The sequence below is a fragment of the Phocoena sinus genome, chromosome 21 (genome assembly GCF_008692025.1).
Source record: "Phocoena sinus isolate mPhoSin1 chromosome 21, mPhoSin1.pri, whole genome shotgun sequence".
NCBI lineage: Eukaryota > Metazoa > Chordata > Mammalia > Artiodactyla > Phocoenidae > Phocoena > Phocoena sinus.
Window position 1 is genome coordinate 12,749,125 of NC_045783.1, and position 20,238 is coordinate 12,769,362.

General features: G+C 44.6%; 1 protein-coding gene across 3 annotated transcripts in view; it reads left to right on the top strand.

The window, feature by feature from the left end:
- The window catches only part of STOX2 (storkhead box 2), a 207,424-nt gene that overhangs the window by 169,485 nt on the left and 17,701 nt on the right, over positions 1-20,238 (top strand). For all 3 annotated transcript variants that reach the window (XM_032618483.1, XM_032618482.1, XM_032618484.1), the window contains one exon: positions 18,875-19,027. In XM_032618483.1, the coding sequence (XP_032474374.1) occupies positions 18,875-19,027 (153 nt within the window). The remainder of the gene's footprint in view (positions 1-18,874; positions 19,028-20,238) is intronic.

Consider the following 20,238-nt stretch of genomic DNA (forward strand, 5'->3'; position numbering starts at 1 on the left):
AGTCATCTTCCCCGCTTGGCCCCCAGGATTATCTTCAGTCGAATGATAACATACGAGATGACTTTCTGTCTCCTCCAGCTCGAAAATGCCATTATTCTGTGTTCCTAATCCTATGAGAATTGACTGATCCAAAGAGTGTGAAAATTTTATGAAGTTACATGGAATAGCCACGCTCTTCAGTTTGTGTTCACACCGATGCTCTTTAACAAATACCAAGTGTATTTGTTCTTTAAATGTTTAGTTTCCTTGCCTATACCGTGCTGCATCAAATCCAACTTAATTGAAATTGTTTCTTCCACCGTAATAAAAATGCACATAACTCAGTAAACCCTGGGCTATAACTTGAAAACTTTGGAGCTTTCTGTTTTTGAAACCACTTTCGCTGAAGTTTTAATTTGTGCCCCTTCCCCAGCTTTTGTGTAACCAGGAAAGTCTGATCTGTTACGGGTGCCCAAGGATTTTTGTTTACAGGGTTTCGTCTCTTCCCTTTATCTGTCAGTTTGAACTAATGTTCTACCCTGGGCACTTCTCCAGATGTCAGACTATCACCGTAGCACAGACAGTTGGATAGATTCTGGGCAAGTTGTGTTCGATGTACATGGTACTTCGAGAAATGCATTTCTGATTTTCATGCTGGAAACTTTGGACAGTCCCTTTGTGAAACAGGAAAGTACCTCATATCTCTGTGCCTCTCTCTGTTCCTTGTTTAAGCCCTCTTTGCATCTCATTTGGTCTCTCACAATCATTGGCCCTTCCCTTGTCTCAGTAATTATCTTCTCTCTTTGGATGCATCCCATACCCCATTGCCAGAGTAACCTAAACTTTCAGCGTCGGTAGCATTACTCCCCTGTAAAAACTGCCTTTTTCTCCTAGAATTTCATGTTCTTCAAAATCTTACCTAGCCTGACTTACTCTTTGGCTTCATCTCTACCCACCTCCTTTGTGAATCCACTCTAGCCACGCTAGATAGACCATCAGCCATGCTCCAGAACCTCCTGGACTCTCTACTCCACGTCAGCACTGTGCACGCTGCTCCACTGCCTGGAAAGACGTCTCCAACTTTTCTCTTCCTCCCCCTTTCCTTATCCATCTTTGGGGTCCCTTAACTGCTGCCTTGTTCCTGAAATGCCACCCAGTTCTCTCCATGCTTCCTTGCCGTCTTTCTCCTGTATTAGAAATAACCATCCTTCGCTGTTCTCGTGGCACTCTGTCCCTCTTTGCCTTGAATGACTCAGATGTTGTTGCCACACTGTGAGGACAGGAGCTGTGACTTCTTCATCCTTGTACTGACCTCAGCGACAAGCAGAGAGTCTTCCACGTTGTATTTAGTAAATGTTGGTCGAGTTGAACTGCATTGAATTAGGGTAGGTTTAATATAATATTGCTACAGACTAGGATTTTTTTTTTCTTCCCTATTGGTACAGTTTTGCAAAGGGAAGAGAGTCCTAGCATCACAGACTTCTTTCTCCGTGGTGATGGGAGGTGGAGAGGACCCCGGGGGTGGGCAACGTCTGACCATGCCGTCAACATAGCTTCCCTCTAATGAGCTGCCGTCAGCTTATAAATACTTGTTTTTAGAGATAGGGTAATGCTTCTTAGGGGGGGAGATTGATTAAGGCTATAACAAATAAGTGAAATTTATGGCAAGTGTCAGGTGGGTCATTTTCTTATTCGTTCAAAGACTCTCCTTAATCGGATCTGAGGACACCTCTTCTTCCCTCCTCTCCCTGTGCGCCCTGCTATGAACACGCTGCTCCTGCCTCATGCCCCTCCCATCTGTACTTCCATACCTTGGTTCATACTTCCTCTCTCCAGGTCATTCATTCATTCAGCACAGAGTGATTTATTGCCTGCCGGTGGCTAAGCACCCTTCAAGAATGTATCTGTATGAACAGACTTGTGCTTGCCAAGGGGGAGTGGGGGTGAGGGAGGGACGGATGGGGAGTTTAGGACTAGCAGATGCAAACTGTTATATATAGGATGGATAAACAACAAAGTCCTACTATATAGCACACGGACTATATTCAGTATCCTGTGATAAACCGTGATGGAAAAGAATATAAAAAAGAATGTCTCCATGTGTATAACTGAGTCACTTTGCTGCACAGCAGAGATTGGCACAGCATTGCAAATCAACTCTACTTCAATTTAAAAAAAAAGAATGCATCTGTAAACAATAGAGCATGCAAAAATCCTTCTCTCCATGGAGCTCGCGTTCTAACTGGTGGTATGCCCTTTCCCTGTTGTCCAGATGCTAGGACGAGCTTGTCCTGCCTGGAAGCCGTTCCTGACTGCTTCCGCCCAGGTTCTCTCTCCTGCATTTTTAGAGGCACCTGTTACCTGTTCCTCCCTTTTGACAGACATTGTCTTGTATCCTTGGTGCTCTTTATGTGTGAATACCTTATTTCCTCGATTTCATTAGAAGCGTCTTGAGAGTGGAGACCATGTCATTTGTTCATGAAAAAGTTTGTGTACCCACGTATATACCCTGCCTTATGTACACTATCTTAAATGTTTGCAGTTAGGTCCCTAATAAATATCTTTAATTGATTTGAGGGCATTTCGTGGCTCTCCGTTTTATCAAGTACGGTCGCCCTAAGACCGTACTATACCGTTAGTCATCAAAGCGTTTTTTAAAGATCCTGTGTGACTGTGTCAGTACTGGTGCTGCTGCTACTTAATCCTCTGCTGAGGAACCAGCCACATGCCAAGCGCAGCCTCTGCCTACACCCCACCAGCCGAGGAGATCACCTCCGCGATATTCTATCTGAGGTTCGTACGTCTTGACTGTAGCACTGATTCTGTTATTCAGAGGAGGAAAAGGTACCAGGCGGAGGAGAAGGACTGCTAATTATGTCTGCAGTTGATTCGTGTGTGCATCTCTCCATCAGAGACTGGCAGCTAAGACATCAGAGTGCCTTGATTTCTTGCCTTTATTTCTGAGTTGAGGCTAATGAGTGTCCATCATAAAACTCATCTCTGTATTAGTAGGACTGCAAAAGGAGGTTATGGCTTTGGCGGGTCAGTTGCACCCCTTTGCATGGCCATTCGATGACAGTCTGTGGCTGAGGCTGTAACACACTCCGTTAGGGGCTAGAGAACTGAGCAAAGGCACCTGCTCCCAGCCTGGGGGCCTCACCTTACTGGCCTCATGTGCTGACAAAGGGAATTGGCTTCCATTTAAAGGTAAAAGTTGAGGGATGGAGTTCTGGTTTTTTTTTAATTTTGTTTCCAGTGGCTATAGTCGACAGGCAGACCTCTGAGGCCTCCTGCCCCAGGTTCAAATCTTGCCTCTGCCACTTAACCAGCTGTGGAAGCTTGAGGAGGGCAACTAATTTCTTTTTAAAACGGTGCTAATAACAGTACTTACCTCAGTGGGTCCTTATAAAGCTTGGATGAGTTTTTATATGCGGGCATAATAGGCCCACATAGAGATGGAAACATACAAGCTTGGATATTAGAAAATATTTATCCACTTACTTAACCTTTTCTACGTCATAGAGGAAACGAGATTTTAGCTGTCGAGAGGTGGTCCAGTGACCTAGAGCTGCTTCCCTAGATTCTCTTAGGGTGCCAGAGGTCAAGATGTCTCGATATAGATCTTATATATATATAAGCGATCAGATATATATATATATCTGATATATATATAGCGATATAGCGATATATATATATAGCGATCAGACTATGCCTAAGAGGACTGGGCTGAGTTAGGTGGATTTCAGTGGATTTATAACGACTACCAACATAAACAAGCTCAGAGTGTTGAGTAGAGGTGAGCTGTCTTGGGAGGAGGCCCTGGCGCTGGGCCGCAGACTGAGACATTGTCATGGATGGGAGCTCAGGTGGCATATCCAAGGAGAGGAATTAATACATTGGAAGGGAACACCACAACCAGACTGTTTCTGATAAGACGAATACGGCATAATTGATGACGTTTTCTTTCTTTTTTTAAAGTTGCATAACTGAGACCCGATTTAATTGCAGATAATGTGAAAAAGTTCTCTAGGGGTTGAAAGTGTGACAATAGCAAAAAGCCTACCACTGTCTCAGATCAGGTGGATATAGAGCCCAGAGCGGGGGAGGTGATGGTGCCGTGGGGAGACACGGAGTCTATCTCGTTCTTCATATGACATTTTTAGAGGGAGTTTGAGACGCCCGAGCGGGAGCAAAGGCGAGGAACCAGGAGGGCAGAGGATTTGAAAAGCGTCAGGTGGTAGAAGGAGCTGAAGAAGTTTTATTTAATAATGTTGAGATGGAACATACCAGCAGATCCATAAATGCACAATAAGACTTACCTACGGTGTCCCACACTGTGGGCAGCTAGAGAAGAGACGGCTTAGAATGTAGGCACGGGATTATTATTTGTAGCCATCAGATGAGTTATCAGACAGAAGAGGGTTCTGCGTCGGTTAGCTTTCTGAGGGCGGAATGGGAACCACTGTGTGGGGTTCCAGGACTCAGCTGGCGGGGGAGGCCTTCACCGGAGGATGTGCCTGGCTCGGACGAGGCCCGAGGTCTGAGGGAAGAGGGCCTTGAAGATGGGCTAAATCACAGGTGTGAAGACACCCTGTGATTCTGGTGGAGCTTTAGCCTGGCAACCCTTCTACCTCAGAGATTCGGGGTAGTCTTGCTGAGAGATTCATTACATTGTTGTACTTCCCAGCTCCAGTCTCATCCTAGACTTCATCTTTATTGTTGGTTAGCTACTGTATTCATGAGGATGTGGGAGAATTTGCTCTGCAGACATCCTCAGCTACCCAAATCTACTTCAATTCGGAGTAGGGGATAATTTATCGGTATCTCTTTGGTTCCTGAGTGGAGCTAGTGAGAGGTGCCTGCTTGGGTATTATTTTGTTTGGGGGAGTTTGGGCAGAATTAGTACCAACACAACAGCATTCATGTCCTTCTTAATTATTCTTTTCCTCTCAGACTCCATTTTTCTGTGGTCTTAACGGGATGGTTGATATTCCTCTCCTCCTTTCCTCTCTCCCAACTCCCACCCCTTTTCCGTCTCGAGCCATTTCCTGTGTCGTTTCTTGTACTGTAAACAGAGATGAATCATTTTCTCTACGGTTCTGTCAAAATAAGTTCCTCTGTGTGTCCGTGTGTCCGTGGGTGTGTAAATACAATGTGTACACGTGCCTATGCCAGAGCGATTCAGCGTGGGGCTCACCAAGCGTGTGGTGCAGTACAAACAGTGCAGTGAAAAGGATGTTTTTGCACAGATCTGGAATGGCTTTTTTGTGCCTTACCGATCTGAGGCACAGAAATTCTAAAAAAGAAAAGAGAAAAAGCCGAGGAAGCAGCAATGTAAAAGAAACCCTGTGCATCATCCAACCCCCCTCCCCGCCGTGGTTTCCGTGGTGTTGGGAGCTCAGGGGCACCTCACGGGGAGAACGAGCTCTTGACACAGTGACCTCATTCCCCATGCCACCCTTCTCCTGGCAGAAGCTGTGCTGGCTCCCGGGTTGTCTCTGCTGCAAGGCGGCCGGCACTGCATTGGGAATGATGCGACCCAGGCTTGCAAGGACTTGCCCGGCAACTGGAATTTTTGACAGATAGCTCGCTGCAGCTAAACTTTGATCTGGGGTACAGTCGAACCGCCTCTTACACACAGGAGGGAGACACGTCCTTCTCTGCAATGAAAAGCCAGCCTTAAAAAAAAAAAAAAAAAAGAGAGCGCATGTGTCAGGTTTATAATTATGAACTGGTGAGTGTATGATGGCAGATCCTTGTTAACGTGTGTGTGTGTGTTTTCTCCAAACATCCGGAGGTATTTGCCCTTTTCCCTGTTCTCATGATGAAAAGATCTGAGTTGGTGCTCAATGCATGGGAGGGGGCCTGGGCTCCTTGGAGAGGAGGATGTGCCCCTCGCAGCCCCGGGCCTGGGGTGCATTCCCAGCCCAGAGTCTCCGCATTGCACAGACAAAGGCGCCCCTGCCGACAACCAGAGGCTGTAGCTTTTCTTGGAGTGATGACTCATTTCAGCTCACAAAGGATTCTGGGCAGGGTAATGAGAAGCCAGGTTAGCTGACCCGGCCCTATGACTTCACTTTGCAGAGAACAAGGCAGTAGAGGAGTGACGCGCAGATGCCCAAGGCACTGCGGTGGGATATTGCCTCAGGACCAGTGGCCACGATAGACGGGACTATAGGTATGGGACGGAATGCCAGCTGTTCCAGGCAAATAGGAGGAAAGAACGGAAAAGAGGACTTTTTCCCTCTGAAATCATACCAGCAAAGTCCATTCATAAAGCTTTTTAAAGGTGCTTCCTGCCAGCTTTTGAACTGAACTTGTAACAGCATCTCCAGCCCTGAATTGTCAGAAGAGCTGAGAGTTGAGGGACTCATTTTTTTTTCCAAGTAGACGTATCAAGGTAAAGTACCAGATTCCTGTTGGGTTCCACGTGCCCTCAGTAGCCAACCTGAAATGCTCATTTAGGATATTATGACTTGAAGGTTTACTCTTTCTTCTTATTCCAGATTCTAGGACGTCTGTTTCTGTTACTGGTTCTTTCTTGTGCCTGAATACTACCCCCTAGCATGCATCAGGCTTTAGCGCCAAAGCTACCTGGGGGATGGAGCCAGTCCAGAAAGGGTCAGGTAGGTCTCCCCTGCTTTTCTTTCAAGAGTTGTTGTGTGCAAAGAAATATGGTAAAATGTATCCATATTTTGTATGGTTATGGATACAAATGTATGGTCATCAACTCCCTTGATAAGGGTGCCCTGTCCTCTGAAACGTGGTCTTGCTGTGATAATCCCCCCGCAGCCTCAGTCCTAGGCAGTAGAAGTGCTTCATGGAGGTGCCCACCAGATGCAGCCTTGCCAGCATGATTCATGTCACAGCCTCACATCAGAGACCAGAGTCAGCTGTAGGATGTGCAAATAGGAAATAATTAAACTTCTCCAGATTTCCATCAGCGGAAATATCTCTTTCATTCCTCTGCTGGAGGCATTCAGTAAATATTTTTTGAAATTTTTTCTTTTCAGTATACTCCCTAAATTTGGTGTGTTATTTGGCCTGTTAACCTACACGCAATGCACTAAAATCCGAGAAAGCCTGCTTTATATGCTCGGGGACTGCTTCCAACGTCAGACAGAGTTAGCTGTTAACTGCTGGGGAAGTAAGCGTATTTCATCATAGTCTGTTGTAGGATCCAGACGATTACTGAGCTGTTTTCTTACAACGTCCATGGGCTTTTCACACAAAAGCTTTTTTTTTTTCTTTTTAAATAGTGAGGTGGTAAAATTTGGTTCTCCAATGTACGTGACATGCTACCTTTCCAAAGTGAACCTTGGCAAATCTGAAAGCATGGTTTTACCACTTCATCCAATTTATGGTTTTAGCGCTTTCCGTTAAAAAAAATATTTCTGAGAATGTGAAACGCATTTGTAATAATAATTAGAACATTTTAGAATAATGCAAACCGTACGTTGGACAGGGCCCTCAAACATCTCTTTTCTCTTTGCTCTCATATCCACCCCCATAGCTCGCCCTCTCACCAAAGGAAAGAATGCTTGCTTCCTTTCTTCATTGTAAAGATGTATCTTCTTTGTGCCTAGTACTTGGCATTTTCAAAGCAAAGTTGAGGATGTTGAGTCAGTTTCAAAGGATGTTTGATCACATCATACCATGCTGAGAATATAATGTCCCCACACCCATCAGTTCTACTCATCCTTAAATACCTTATTCAAAATTTCCCTCCCACAGAAGGGCTTTCTCTGATACTCCAGCAGGAGGTCATTTCTTAGCCCTGTTATAGAATTAACTTCTCTAGATAGACAGATAGATAGATATAATTAGACCAAATTCCTATCATAGGAATTATAGGAGTTAATTTGCTAGCCATTCAAGTACTTTCTTCTTACATCTCTTCTAAGGACATTTTAAACAGTAATTTGAACATATTATAATTGCTTATATTTCTACACATTTATATCATGTTTCCCCACCTAAATTATAAGCTCACTGAAGGCAAGGATCAAGATTTGTGCCTTTCTCCACAATTCCCATCTCCTAGCAGTTCTCTGCACATGGAAAGCACTCAACAAATAGTTGATTAAGAAGAAAGGCAGTTTGGGCCTCCCTGGTGGCGCAGTGGTTGAGAGTCCGCCTGCCGATGCAGGGGACACGGGTTTGTGCCCCGGTCCGGGAGGATCCCACGCGCTGCGGGGCGGCTGAGCCCGTGAGCCATGGCCGCTGATCCTGCGCGTCCGGAGCCTGTGCTCCGCAGCAGAAGGGGCCGCAACGGTGAGAGGCCCGCGTACCGCAAAAAAAAAAAAAAAAAAAAGAGTAAGTTGAATAAATTTAGATAGGCTTGGGGACAATGATGTTAATACTAACTACTTATTAAATATCTATTAGGTTTCAGGGACCATGTCAGCACTTAATCCCCTCAATAACTCTACAAGGTGAACACCACTGTGTACACCTTACAAAAGAAGGCAGTGAGACTCAAAAAATGAATTAATTTGCTCCAAATCACACAGCTCATGAGGAGCAGAACTGGGCTCTGAACTTAAAGTTGTGGCTTAGAGTCCATGGCCTCTGCCACTGTCTTGTAATGCCTGACTTTGGAGAGAAAAGTTACTTCGGGTACAGTGAGTTGGGAGTTTTTTCTGTGTGTGTGTCTGTCTGGCCTTTTGTACTCTTTCATCCCTGTGTACTTGTCTATAGTTCTGTCAATGACAGCTTGAAGGGGTGGTAGGTGTTCCTTCATTGGGGAGTTGGTGGCAGTCATTCTGTATGATTTGGTTGTAATTTGGGAACTATCAACATATATATTTGAACTGCACTTAATTAGGCCTTCTGGTTCTATTACGACTGTATTTTACAGAAATTGGTTGCAGTATAGTTGGGACCTAAACAGATGAACCAAAGAAAACAAAGGTTGAGCGTCAGCTGTGGTGCTTCTAACTTAGAAAGAGTGGAAGAGGCTGACCCTGGATATTTGACACTGACGTATTGAACTATAGTTGAAGAGTATCATCTGCAGAACTTGGAGCATCTGATATGTCTCTGGCGTTAGGTTCTGATACAGAACGGAGAAGGAAGAGAAGTGTGTGATAGCTTAAAATAGGGCGTTAGATTCTGTCCTACATGATGCGCTTATAACGCAGAAAAAGAAGACACTCGATTCCACAGGACTCTTGTTAGCCAGGTGCCGTACAGAATTGCATGACATCTGAGAGCTTTTATTACCTGTTGTCATCTAGGACTGGTATTTCATCATGATTTTATCACTGGTGGTAAATGGCCTTCACTGAGCCCTGGATGAGGGACTAGGGAGCAAGGAGGCTGCTGTTGATGGGAAACATCTCGGCGGTTAGCAGGGTCTCACCTTGCCTCGTCTATATGTGTAGTACCTATTTACTCAACAACATTTGAGTGCCCGATGTGCGAATGTTTTATTCCATAGTGCCTAACATACGCCCCACTCGGGTTATAATGTGGAGACTTCTTAGCAAAGGTTTGAATTATGGAAACGGATAATTGGCCCGATGGCTCATATTTTCATTGTGACTTTTCAGCTACAAATCTATTGCAGTAGCGGAACGATCCAGAAGTGTTCAAGGTCTATGATTAGAGAGATGTCTGTTATCATCCTTGGTGATGGTGAAGACAGCTCCCGAACTACAGTTCTCACTTCTCCCTGTCCACTGATTGCCTTCTCTATCTGATTCTCCACCCTTTGTGGCTTGTCCATCTCTGCTTATCCTATGACAGTTTTTCATCAGTAGTCAAATCTCAGTAGCAAGAGTAGTAGCTAATATGGCTAATGAAAGCTTGTAGCCTCGGGAACATAACGGGTTTCTTCTGTAAACCAATGAACCAGCTGATTTGTCATTATACCTAGTGCATCTCTGCATTAGACAGGCTGCTAAGCAGATTCAGGTGATACGGTGGACGTTAACCCGTGTGTGTGTGTGTGTGTGTGTGTGTGTGTGTGTGTGTCTGCCATCTGCCACCATGACCACTCTTATTTAACTCTCATTAGAAGTTTCTTAGTAAGTCATAGCTAAGAGACACCATTAACTGTAGGATTATTAATGAGAGCCTCGTATTTACATTTTCTTTTGAATTAAAACAGTTTATCTAAATAATAAGCTTAGGAATTAGACCTTCTTTAAGAGAACTCCATCAAGTGTTGAAATAAAGCACCAGGGAGCTTTAGAAAAGCTGTTAGAGAATTTCTAAATTTTCCAAAAAAATTTTTTATTGTCAACTTTACTGCCATCGACGATTACAATGAAGACTCGGCCTTAAATTTCTGAGATCAGTGACATTTAAGCCAGACATACAGTAAACTGGTAAAAATGCCTTTTTCAATGCTGGGTGCCTTTTAAATTTCAGATACAAATATTTGAAAGTCAAGTATAGTAATTTGGTTTCAAGGGAAAGCTACTTAAAATGAAGCAGCGTGTGAGTTGATGGGGGTTGTTGTGTGTTCTGCCCTTCTGTAAGGGTATTTCGGTCTGCAAGAGGGTGTATAGGAAGGGGATGTGTGTTTTTCTAGAACAGCGTTTTAAAAAAGAACCGTCTGTTAAAAGAACCAAAAACAACACCTATACATAAAATCGGAGCTAATAAATTGAACTAAATTGTAAAACACAAGATTCATCTGATTCGTTCTGCCTCCGAGAAACTGTTCACTTAACCTCAGAGAGCTTATGATTTCCCCAGGCCCAAGGGTATTGAAGATAAAACTCGGCACATTCGTTGTTCTATGAATAGTTTGTTGAAAGGAATAGACCTGTATTATCACTGTGCCCACTGTACATTTTACAGGCGTGTTTGACCATTTTTACGAGTCACGGTATCTACTGCATGTGGTAGTTTTATTGACATCTATAATATTAACTTTAGTGTTAATTTTGGCAGTCCAGAGAACAAAAACAGGCACACTTTGGTCCTAAGGAGCAAGACTTTGAGTTAGAAAAGAGTAAATTATGAAGCCTTTATTACACGGGAAAAAGTTAATAGCCGATCAATCTATTTTGCTTTCGTTTTTAAAATTACAGCCTACTTTTTCCGGTTGGATGAGCATTAAACTAGTTTTCTCCAGCAAGACGGAAACAGAGGTAGACAGCGGTACTATATTCTGCTTTTATGCCAGAATTCTGCTGCATTGATATAGAATCAAAGAATTTGAGAGTCTGAAGGAATCTTTGAAATTATGTCATCCCAACCCTCACCTGCAGACACAGAGTGGCAATTATATTTTGTTATTAGAGACTGGGCACTTACCAAACTATCTCCTGAATGCCTTCTTATATTGGCAGTTTCCCAATGATAAATTAGTACAGTTTCAGAACTACGTTTGTAAGTAGGTTGCTTTGGTTCATGAACTTCGTTAGGGTCAAAGGTAACTTCAATCCAGAATACAGAGTGAATTGACATTTACGATGGAAAACAGTATGTGAAAATAAAGAGGAAAACAGGATAATTTGAACGGAATGCTGGTACTTGGGGAAAAAAAGATTATTCAAAGAAGGCTAAGATAGAAGATGAACTTTGGGGAACTTTCAAGGTTGTATTATAGTTTATTGTGATGTGATCCACCTGGAAAAATTACAGCTTTCCTTTTCGTATTTGATGGGTATGAAGATGGGTACTTTAAGATGAAAGGAAATAGATTTACGTTTGTCTTTCTGGTAGGTATCTTTTGGAAAGCTATGGGTATCATCTGGGAAGGGGTGGATGTAGGTTGTCATGGAAGTCACATCTTCTTAGTTGCGACCCTCCCCCGCCCTGCCCCCCCGTGCGTATGCAAAGGTTGGGGAGCACAGAGAACCTAAATTAGTGACTGGGGAAAATGGCATTCATAGAGGACTGAGCTTTATTATAGTTGCTTTGGTTACTTTTTTTTTCTCCTACAAAAAGAACCAAGATAGGAACGATTTTGGAACTCGAGTTTCAGAGGTTTGGGGTATCTAAGAGGCACTCAAATAAATTTCTTGAAAGGATGAATTATGTGAGAGAGAATTTTTTTGAAAGAATTCTAACTAAAGTAACTGGCCAGAAGTTGGAAGGGAGAGTAGATAGAAGGGGTTAAATAGTAAAAATGCATGGGCCTGATAAAGATATTTCTGAGGTAGAAGTCACCATCTGTAGAAGATAAAAGACGGGAAGTCGGCACATGCATGATTTCTGCTTGTTGTCGCAGACCCTCCTTTCAGTTGCCTGGCGGTGGTAATAGTCACCAGTTTGTTCCCCACAGTTGCACAAGAGTGATTTTCTAACACAAACGTGTCATGTAATTCCCCTGTATAAACATACACAGGGTTCCTGTCAGCATAAAGGGTAAGAGTGTGGAGCCTTCTGGTCTACGAGGAGGCTGCATTTCTCTCCGTCTCACCCCCAGCCTGCTCCAGATGTGCCAGAATAGGCCGTCAGCATCCCCAGCTCAGCGCACTGCGCCGTACACGCTCACTCCCGCCTCTGCCACGGCGGCTGCATCCTTCACTCTCCTCATCACCACCGGACACATTTACCTTTGTCCTCATACTTCTTAGCCTGACTGTAGTACGTTAAGCGAAAGAAGTGTCCAAATATTCCCTGAGGTATTTGGAATCTAATGTGAAATGCTCTTAAAATCAACAAGGTTTACTTAGAATTGTAATATTGTCATGCCTTCTCACATTTTAAATTCATTTAACAGAAATTTATTGAATGCCTGCTCTGTCCAAGGCACTGTGCTTGGCTTGATCTGACTGATCCTGGATTTGACAAATGTTCCCTGAGGACTGGACTTAAATGGATGTTCGTAAGAAAATAAAGCTGAGATAAAACCTATTTACCCCTGCTTTCTAGAACAATAGGACAGAATGATAGCATTTTAGAAAGAATTGGCTAGCCCACAAGGTAGCCGTGAGCTTTTCCCGGAGCTGTCTTTATGAATATGTTCAGAACTAATTCTGGCAATAGAAAAATCCATCCTATAAATTATAGACAAGTAACAATTCATAGTTTATGCAAAATGTGGTCGTTTCTATAGATTATGATGACCAATAATATTTTAGCAGTATTTACATTCCTTTGTTTTCTTCTTTGACCATAAATGTGGTCCAGTTGTTGGAAGAATTTTCTAGTAGCATATTTTAAGAATGACTTGTTGGTTCCTTAAGTAGGTCTGATATAAGATCCAAAGAAAATCATTGTAAACTTGAATAAGATGTTGTGTTGTGTTGATCGATACCTATAATTCCTTTTATAGAGATCTTAAATGCATGTCTTAGCCCTCACTTAATGTATAATTATTTTTCTGTGGTAACTGCTATGTTTGGGGCAAAATTAATAGGGAGAAATTTCATGGTTAAGTATATTCGGTCTCATTAAATTCTGTGTTCGTTTTGCAATTATTTAGCAACATATATTAATAAAATCACAATTCTTTGGATACCCTGAGCAATCCCTTGGATTCCGATGTTGTAAATGGATATTCATTCATTCAGCAAACAAGTACTGGGTGTCTGGGGTGAGCTCTGCGTTATTGCAGGCACTGAGAATGTAGGAATGTGGGGTTCACGTTTCCTTCTGTCTTGGAGCTTATATTCTAGTGGGTGAGACAGACAGTATACCAGTACACACATACACACATTCAGAGAGTGAAGACAGTGACTTGGAAGGACCCTGGTACCAATTCCAGTAGTGGGGCGGGGGTCCCCACTCCACCAGCAATTCTCTGACACCAGCTGAGTGTCCCACAGTTCATCCCAATTCCAACACCATGTACCTGGAAAGCATCAGATCCCATGGGTTAAGGGCTCAGTCCACAGGAGTGCCCTCACCCCACCCCACCCCTGACCACCGATGTCACTTGCAAGCCCAGATTGTCACCTGTGTTCTGAAAGACTGGTGATAGATTGGAGGCTCCCACCACCCCCTCCTTGGGTTCAGTTACTTTGCTAGAGCAGCTTACGGGGAGAAACACTTTACTTACTCGTGTGCCAGTGTATTATAAAAGAATACAAGTCAGGAAGGGCCAGGTGGAAGAGATGCATAGGGCAGGGAATAGGGACATGGCACGGAGCTTCCATGCCCTCCCAAGGTGCACCGCCCTCCCCAATCTCCACGTATTCAGCAACCTTGGAAGCTCTCTGAACCCCATCCTTTGGTTTTTTATGGAGGCTTCGTTACATAAGCATGCTTGGTTAAATCATTGGCCGTTGAAGATTGATTCAACCTCCAGCCACTCTCCTCTCCCCGGCGGAGGTCGGGGGCGGGGCTGAAAGTTCCAACCCTGTAACCACGTGGTTAGTTCTCCTGGCTATGAGCCCCCATCCTTAGGTGCGGGTCCAAAAATCACCTCACTGATGTAACAAAGATACCTTGATCTCTCTCGCCACTTAGGAAATTCCAAGGGTTTTAGGAGCTCTGTGCCAGACATGGGGATGAAGACCAAACATATATTTCTTATTATAAACCATAGTATCCAGTAACATGAGAGAGAGTGTGCTGTGGTTTTAGGACAGCATTAGACCGGGTGCCTGGGCAGGGCTTCCCTAGGAGGCCCTGTTTAAATGGAGACCCAGAGGCGGAGAAGCAGCCCGTCCTGCAGAGATCTGCGTGAAGCACATCCCAGGCAGGGGCTCAACAAAGGCAAAGGCTCTGAGTGGGGAAAAAGCTTGGTGAGTTCAAAGAACAGAGGAAGTTGTGAGCATGTTGTAGGGGGGAGCAGAAGAGGGGTCGGCGGATGGTCCCAGATGTGGGTGGACAGGCTCAGGCCAGCGTAGACGCGGCAAGGAGTTCCGATCTCCTAGGCGCAGTCGGCAGTCACTGCAGGATTTCATGCAGGGAAGCAGCGTGTTTTACGCTTTTCTAAGAAGACTGCTCTGTGGAGAACGGAGAGTTGGGTAGGAGAGAGTGCTAGGAGGCATCAAGCCATTGTCATGGGCCAGGTGAGGGGGACAGTGACCTGGGGTAGGGGTCACATGGCAGATGGAGTGGAGGGAAGAGACCCAGGAAGCATGTGGGTGTAGAGGACACAGGATGGCCGGTGGGGTGGGACGGGAGTGAGAAGTAATTTATCTTAGTGCAGTATAAAAGCAAGAGGACGGGCTTCTCTGGTGGCGCAGTGGTTGAGAGTCCGCCTGCCGATGTAGGGGACGCGGGTTCGTGCCCCGGTCCGGGAAGATCCCACATGCCGTGGAGCGGCTGGGCCCGTGAGCCATAGCCACTGAGTCTGCGCGTCTGGAGCCTGTGCTCCGCAACGGGAGAGGCCACAACAGTGAGAGGCCCGCGTCCCGCAAAATAAATAAATTAATTAATTAAATAAAATAAAAACAAGAGGACGTGGAGATGGTCACTTAGAGCATCCAAATTCCATTTGATTCTCTCTCCTGAGTTAAATGTTATTCCACGTATTCAGTATTATAGTGAAACTGAGCTTTTTCAATACCAATGCGTTTCAAGAGACACTTAAAGCTTACTTGCCTCTTACAGTTGGCTGCAATGACTGAAAAGAAATTAACTTAGAAGATCAGTAAACGTTTGATATTTGTTAGTTAAACTAAACAAGAATTTCAGCTAACAGCATAAGGACAAGCATGACCTAAACTCGTTAATTTTGCTAATAGTCATTCCTTCTTTACAGAAAGCTCAAGTTCCCTATAACATATATGAAATTAGAAAATAGACCTGCATTATTTTTTAAAAATCCTATTTAGTATTTTTGTATCTTTAGTCTTCTGAGAAGTCCATAAGTATGACAGGCAAATTCTAGAAGGTGTTACCCTCCCAAATGATGCACAGAGCCAAAGGTACTGGAACGTGCTTTGATCTCCCCACCCCACCCCACTGCGTGCTTGTCAGCTGACCCCATTGTCCTTTTCATCTGACTTATGAAATTATTCCAGGGACTTCCCTGGAGGTCCAGTGGTTAAGATGCCCTGCTTCCCAGCCTCATAGCACAGGGAGATCAGCTCGGTGCTTTGTGACCACCTAGAGGGGTGGGATAGGGAGAGTGGGAGGGAGATGCAAGAGAGAGGAGATATGGGGATATATGTATATGTATAGCTGATACAGTTTGTTATACTGCAGAAACTAACACATCATTGTAAAGCAATTATACTCCAATAAAGATATTAAAAAAAAAAAAAAAGATGCCGTGCTTCCACTGCAGGGGGCATGGGTTCCATCCCTGGTCAGGGAACTAAGATCCCACATGCCGTGTGGCATGGCCAAAAAAAAAAATTCCGGGTGACTTTGAAGTCCACGTAACCAACCTAGCAACTCTTAAGAAACCTGCCTCACTGTGGCTCATCCTGTCCTGTAGAAGGTGGAGGGACAGAGAAGGATCCACAGGAGAGATCTTTAGAGTGGCTATGGCTGAGCTACACAGCCACCATGGGGAGGGGAGATTTGAACATGAGTAGCTCCAAACACACCCCTCTACTGCATCTCACCACCACCATTAGTTCATCCTTTACACAGGAGCCTTTAGAATACGGTTGTGTTTGAATGAAGGGTACAACAGTTTTTCAAAGATTTAAATACACTCTTCTAGGCAGTAGCAAGCTTGCCTACTGAGATGGGCACAGTCCACATAATTCTGTCATTTTTGGTTTTTGGTTTTTTTTTTTTTTCGATACGCGGGCCTCTCACTGTTGTGGCCCCTCCCGTTGCGGAGCACAGGCTCCGGATGCGCAGGCTCTGCGGCCATGGCTCACGGGCCCAGCCGCTCCGCGGCATGTGGGATCTTCCCAGACCGGGGCACGAACCCGTGTCCCCTGCATCGGCAGGCGGACTCTCATCCACTGCGCCACCAGGGAAGCCCAATTCTGTCATTTTTGAGTCACCAATATGAATTGAGCTTCACCAGCCAGTGAGTGAAACACATCCTCAGCTGCCTCCCAGAATTCCGTGTTCCAGCTTCTGCCCTCTGCTACCCCAACAAATATTTGCGAGCATCTCTCAGAGGTCTATCTCTTTATGAGACTTACATCCCATAGGCCCTGGCAGTCTGTGGGTTTTAAGTTAGGTCAGCTCCTGGTTTCTGCTGCTCTGGATTTGTGTATTTCCCCCCTCTCTCTGGCTGTTGAGGAAGTGTCTCCCTCTTGTCAGACCCATCTTTCAGAGAATGGAGCCACAGCAGAGCTGATTGGAGCCCCGAGGGCTGCAGGAAAGAGGGGAGCATTGGACTGAGCTGGTCCTGGGGATGGGGGGGGGTCAGGCTTCAACCTTTGACACTGGGGTCCTGATGCTCCATCTGGTGCACCTGTTAGACTTACCCCCTCACCTGTTGGTTTTCATTCCCAGGTGCTGTTGCCTGGTTTTATCCAGCAAAGCATTTCCCATCCAGTCCATCAAAGCAGGGTTCACGTTCTTTCCCAAAAGGCCTCAGGATTCCCCCATCAAACTAGGAGTTGTGGCTGGGTGCAGCAGGCTGGTCCACCCCAGAGCACCCAGACACCTTCCTGGAGGCTGTTGTTTAATGCCACAGGTTGGCCCAAGTCCAGTTCTGGTTAGTCACGGTGATTTATAACAAGAGTGAAATCATACTTGGAAACAAGAGGAGAGATTATGTAAATCCATGTGGGAAAGAAGCTCACAGATTTTCTACTCCGCTGATGGTTTCACCCCCTTTCTGAATGGCCTTTCTCAAGTGAAACCTTACAGAACCCCAAGGAGGAAACAGGTGGCACCCAGATGTCAGGAGCAGATTTCCCTGCCCTCCCACCCCTCCCTCTGCTGGGGGCACCCCTCCCTGCCCCCAGAAGCCTCTCTGGGGAATGCTAGGGATCCTTCCTTGGAACATGACTTGAAAATCACCACACTGTGACGCCAAGATTGCAGAAAGGAAGGCAGTTATGTGCATTAAACGTGGCCATGTCTGCCCCTGGCTTCTGGGTCTGCAGCCTCCCCCCACCTGCATTGGCCATGTCTGCCCCTGGCTTCTGGGTCTGCAGCCTCCCCCCACCTGCACTGGCTCTTTCAGATGCAAACGTGTGCAGGATATGCCAGAGCCCTTCCTGGGTGGTAAGATCATCCTCCACGTGGCCACTGGAGTCCTCTTCTTGAAATTCATATCTGACATTGTCATTCCTTAAATTCCTTCTCTGGCGCACCATCCTTCATAGAATGAAGGTCTTGGGCACTCAGCTCTTTGCTGTTAATAGTCCCTATATACCTGTCTCCCTTCTCTGCTGCTCCCCAGAAAATACCCCTACGCCCCACAGCCACCCGGCACACTCCCACTTCAGCACCGGATTCAGGCTGCACGACCTTGGTAAAACCTCCTCTCACTTCCTGGTTCTAAGCTCTGTCCTCACCTCCGGCTGGTGTACATACATCACTCTACCCTCTGCCCCAGAGTTTATTTTTCAGCCTTCTCTGGCGCACGATGAACGTTGGTCTGTCTCCTCCGCTTAAATGGAAACTCCTTGAGGGCAGAGATGTTGGTGGGAGGGGACTTATTCACTTTTCCAAGTGACTCCCAAGACCCCAGCAGATGCCTGGGGCAAAGGGCACCCAGCATTTGAATGAATGAATCCTCAAGTTCCCACAAGTGCGTTTGTCGAGATGTGAATGACAGTTATTAAACAAATCAGCTCCGAGTTAATAAAAGCAGAGATCATTTGAAGAGGCTCCGTTGTTGCAAGCCTTTCAGTAGCAAGTCTATTTAAACAAGATCTCAGGTTTTAAACGCAAGTCTTCTTTGTAGAAGCAATTGAAGCTTCCGCCGTTCTGTGCACGTCTTTCCACCTGAGAGGACGTGGCTGTAATGCACCTCAGTGTTGAGGGTTGATTGTATTCATTGCACAAGGAACAGGTGAGAGTCACGGGAGAGGCGCCTGTGTGTGTGGAGGTGTGTGTGTGACAAGTGGCTGGGTCTTAATGAACCACTTACTTGAAAACTGTCTTTCTACAGGTGATGTGTCACCAATCAGTATGTCTCCCATCAGTCAATCTCAGTTTATCCCACTCGGGGAAATCCTTTGCTTGGCCATCTCCGCAATGAACTCGGCAAGAAAACCTGTCACCCAAGAAGCACTGATGGAGCACCTGACCACCTGTTTCCCAGGTAACAAGAAAAGAATGAGGCACTTCCCAAATGGATGTGTGCTCTGGCTGTCCTGGGACTTCCTATGGACAGTTCATCCCATGTTTAAGTTCAATAGGAAAAGAAAAATCTTTGACAAAACTGACCAGTAACTTTTCTTAGTTCTGTAATTAAAAACCAAAGCATTAGTGTCACTTCAAAAATGATTTGCCTTCTTCAGCTGTAATAGTTTTTAATTGGCACTGAGGGAAAGAAATTAAATCAGAATCCTTGAAGAATTCTGTGAAAGACTACCACAATTCCATTTAACCTTTACAACACAACCTTCTTAAAGTACGTGAACATCTTCATTCGTGGGACCGGGTCAGAAACAACTGAAAATTTAAGTCCTAAGGGATTCAGCTACAAAGAGAGTCATGTCAAAAATAAACATTATCTTGCATGCTCGTGTCACGGCCTGATGAGTTTTAAGAGTATGCTATTTGATAAATTAAACTGACCTTATTTTAAAAGAAAAAAATTAAACAAAATGGTTCTTTTTCCTTTTAAAATTTTTAAAATTTTTAAATTCTTTTATTGGAGTATAGTTAATTTACAGTGTTGTTAGTTTCAAGTGTAGAGCAAGGTGATTATGTATATATATTTTTTCTTTTTCAGATTATTTTCCATTATAGGTTATTACCCTATATTGAGTGTAGTTCCCTGTGCTATACAGCAGATCGCTGTTGTTTAGCTATTTTGTATATTGTAGTGTGTACATGTTAATCCCAAACTCATAATTTATCTCTGCCACCACCCCCCCCACCGCTGCTATCCCCTTTAGTAACCATAAGTTTGTTTTCTATGTCTTTGAGTCTGTTTCTGTTTCATAAATAAGTTCATTTGTATCCTTTTCTTCGATTCCACATATAAGTAATATTGATATATCTGTCTTTCTCTGTCTGACTTATTTCAGTTAGTATGATAATCTCTAGGTCCATCCGTGTTGCTGCAAGTGGCATTATTTCATTCTTTTTAACAGCTGAGTAATATTCTATTGGGGGGAGAAAATACACACACACACACACACACACACACACACCCCACATCTTATTTATCCATTCATCTGTTGATGGACACTTAGGTTGTTTTCACATCTTGGCTATTGTAAATAGTGCTGCTGTGGCCATTGGAGTGCATGTATCTTTTCAAGTTAGAATTTTCTCCAGATATATGCCCAGGAGTGGGATTGC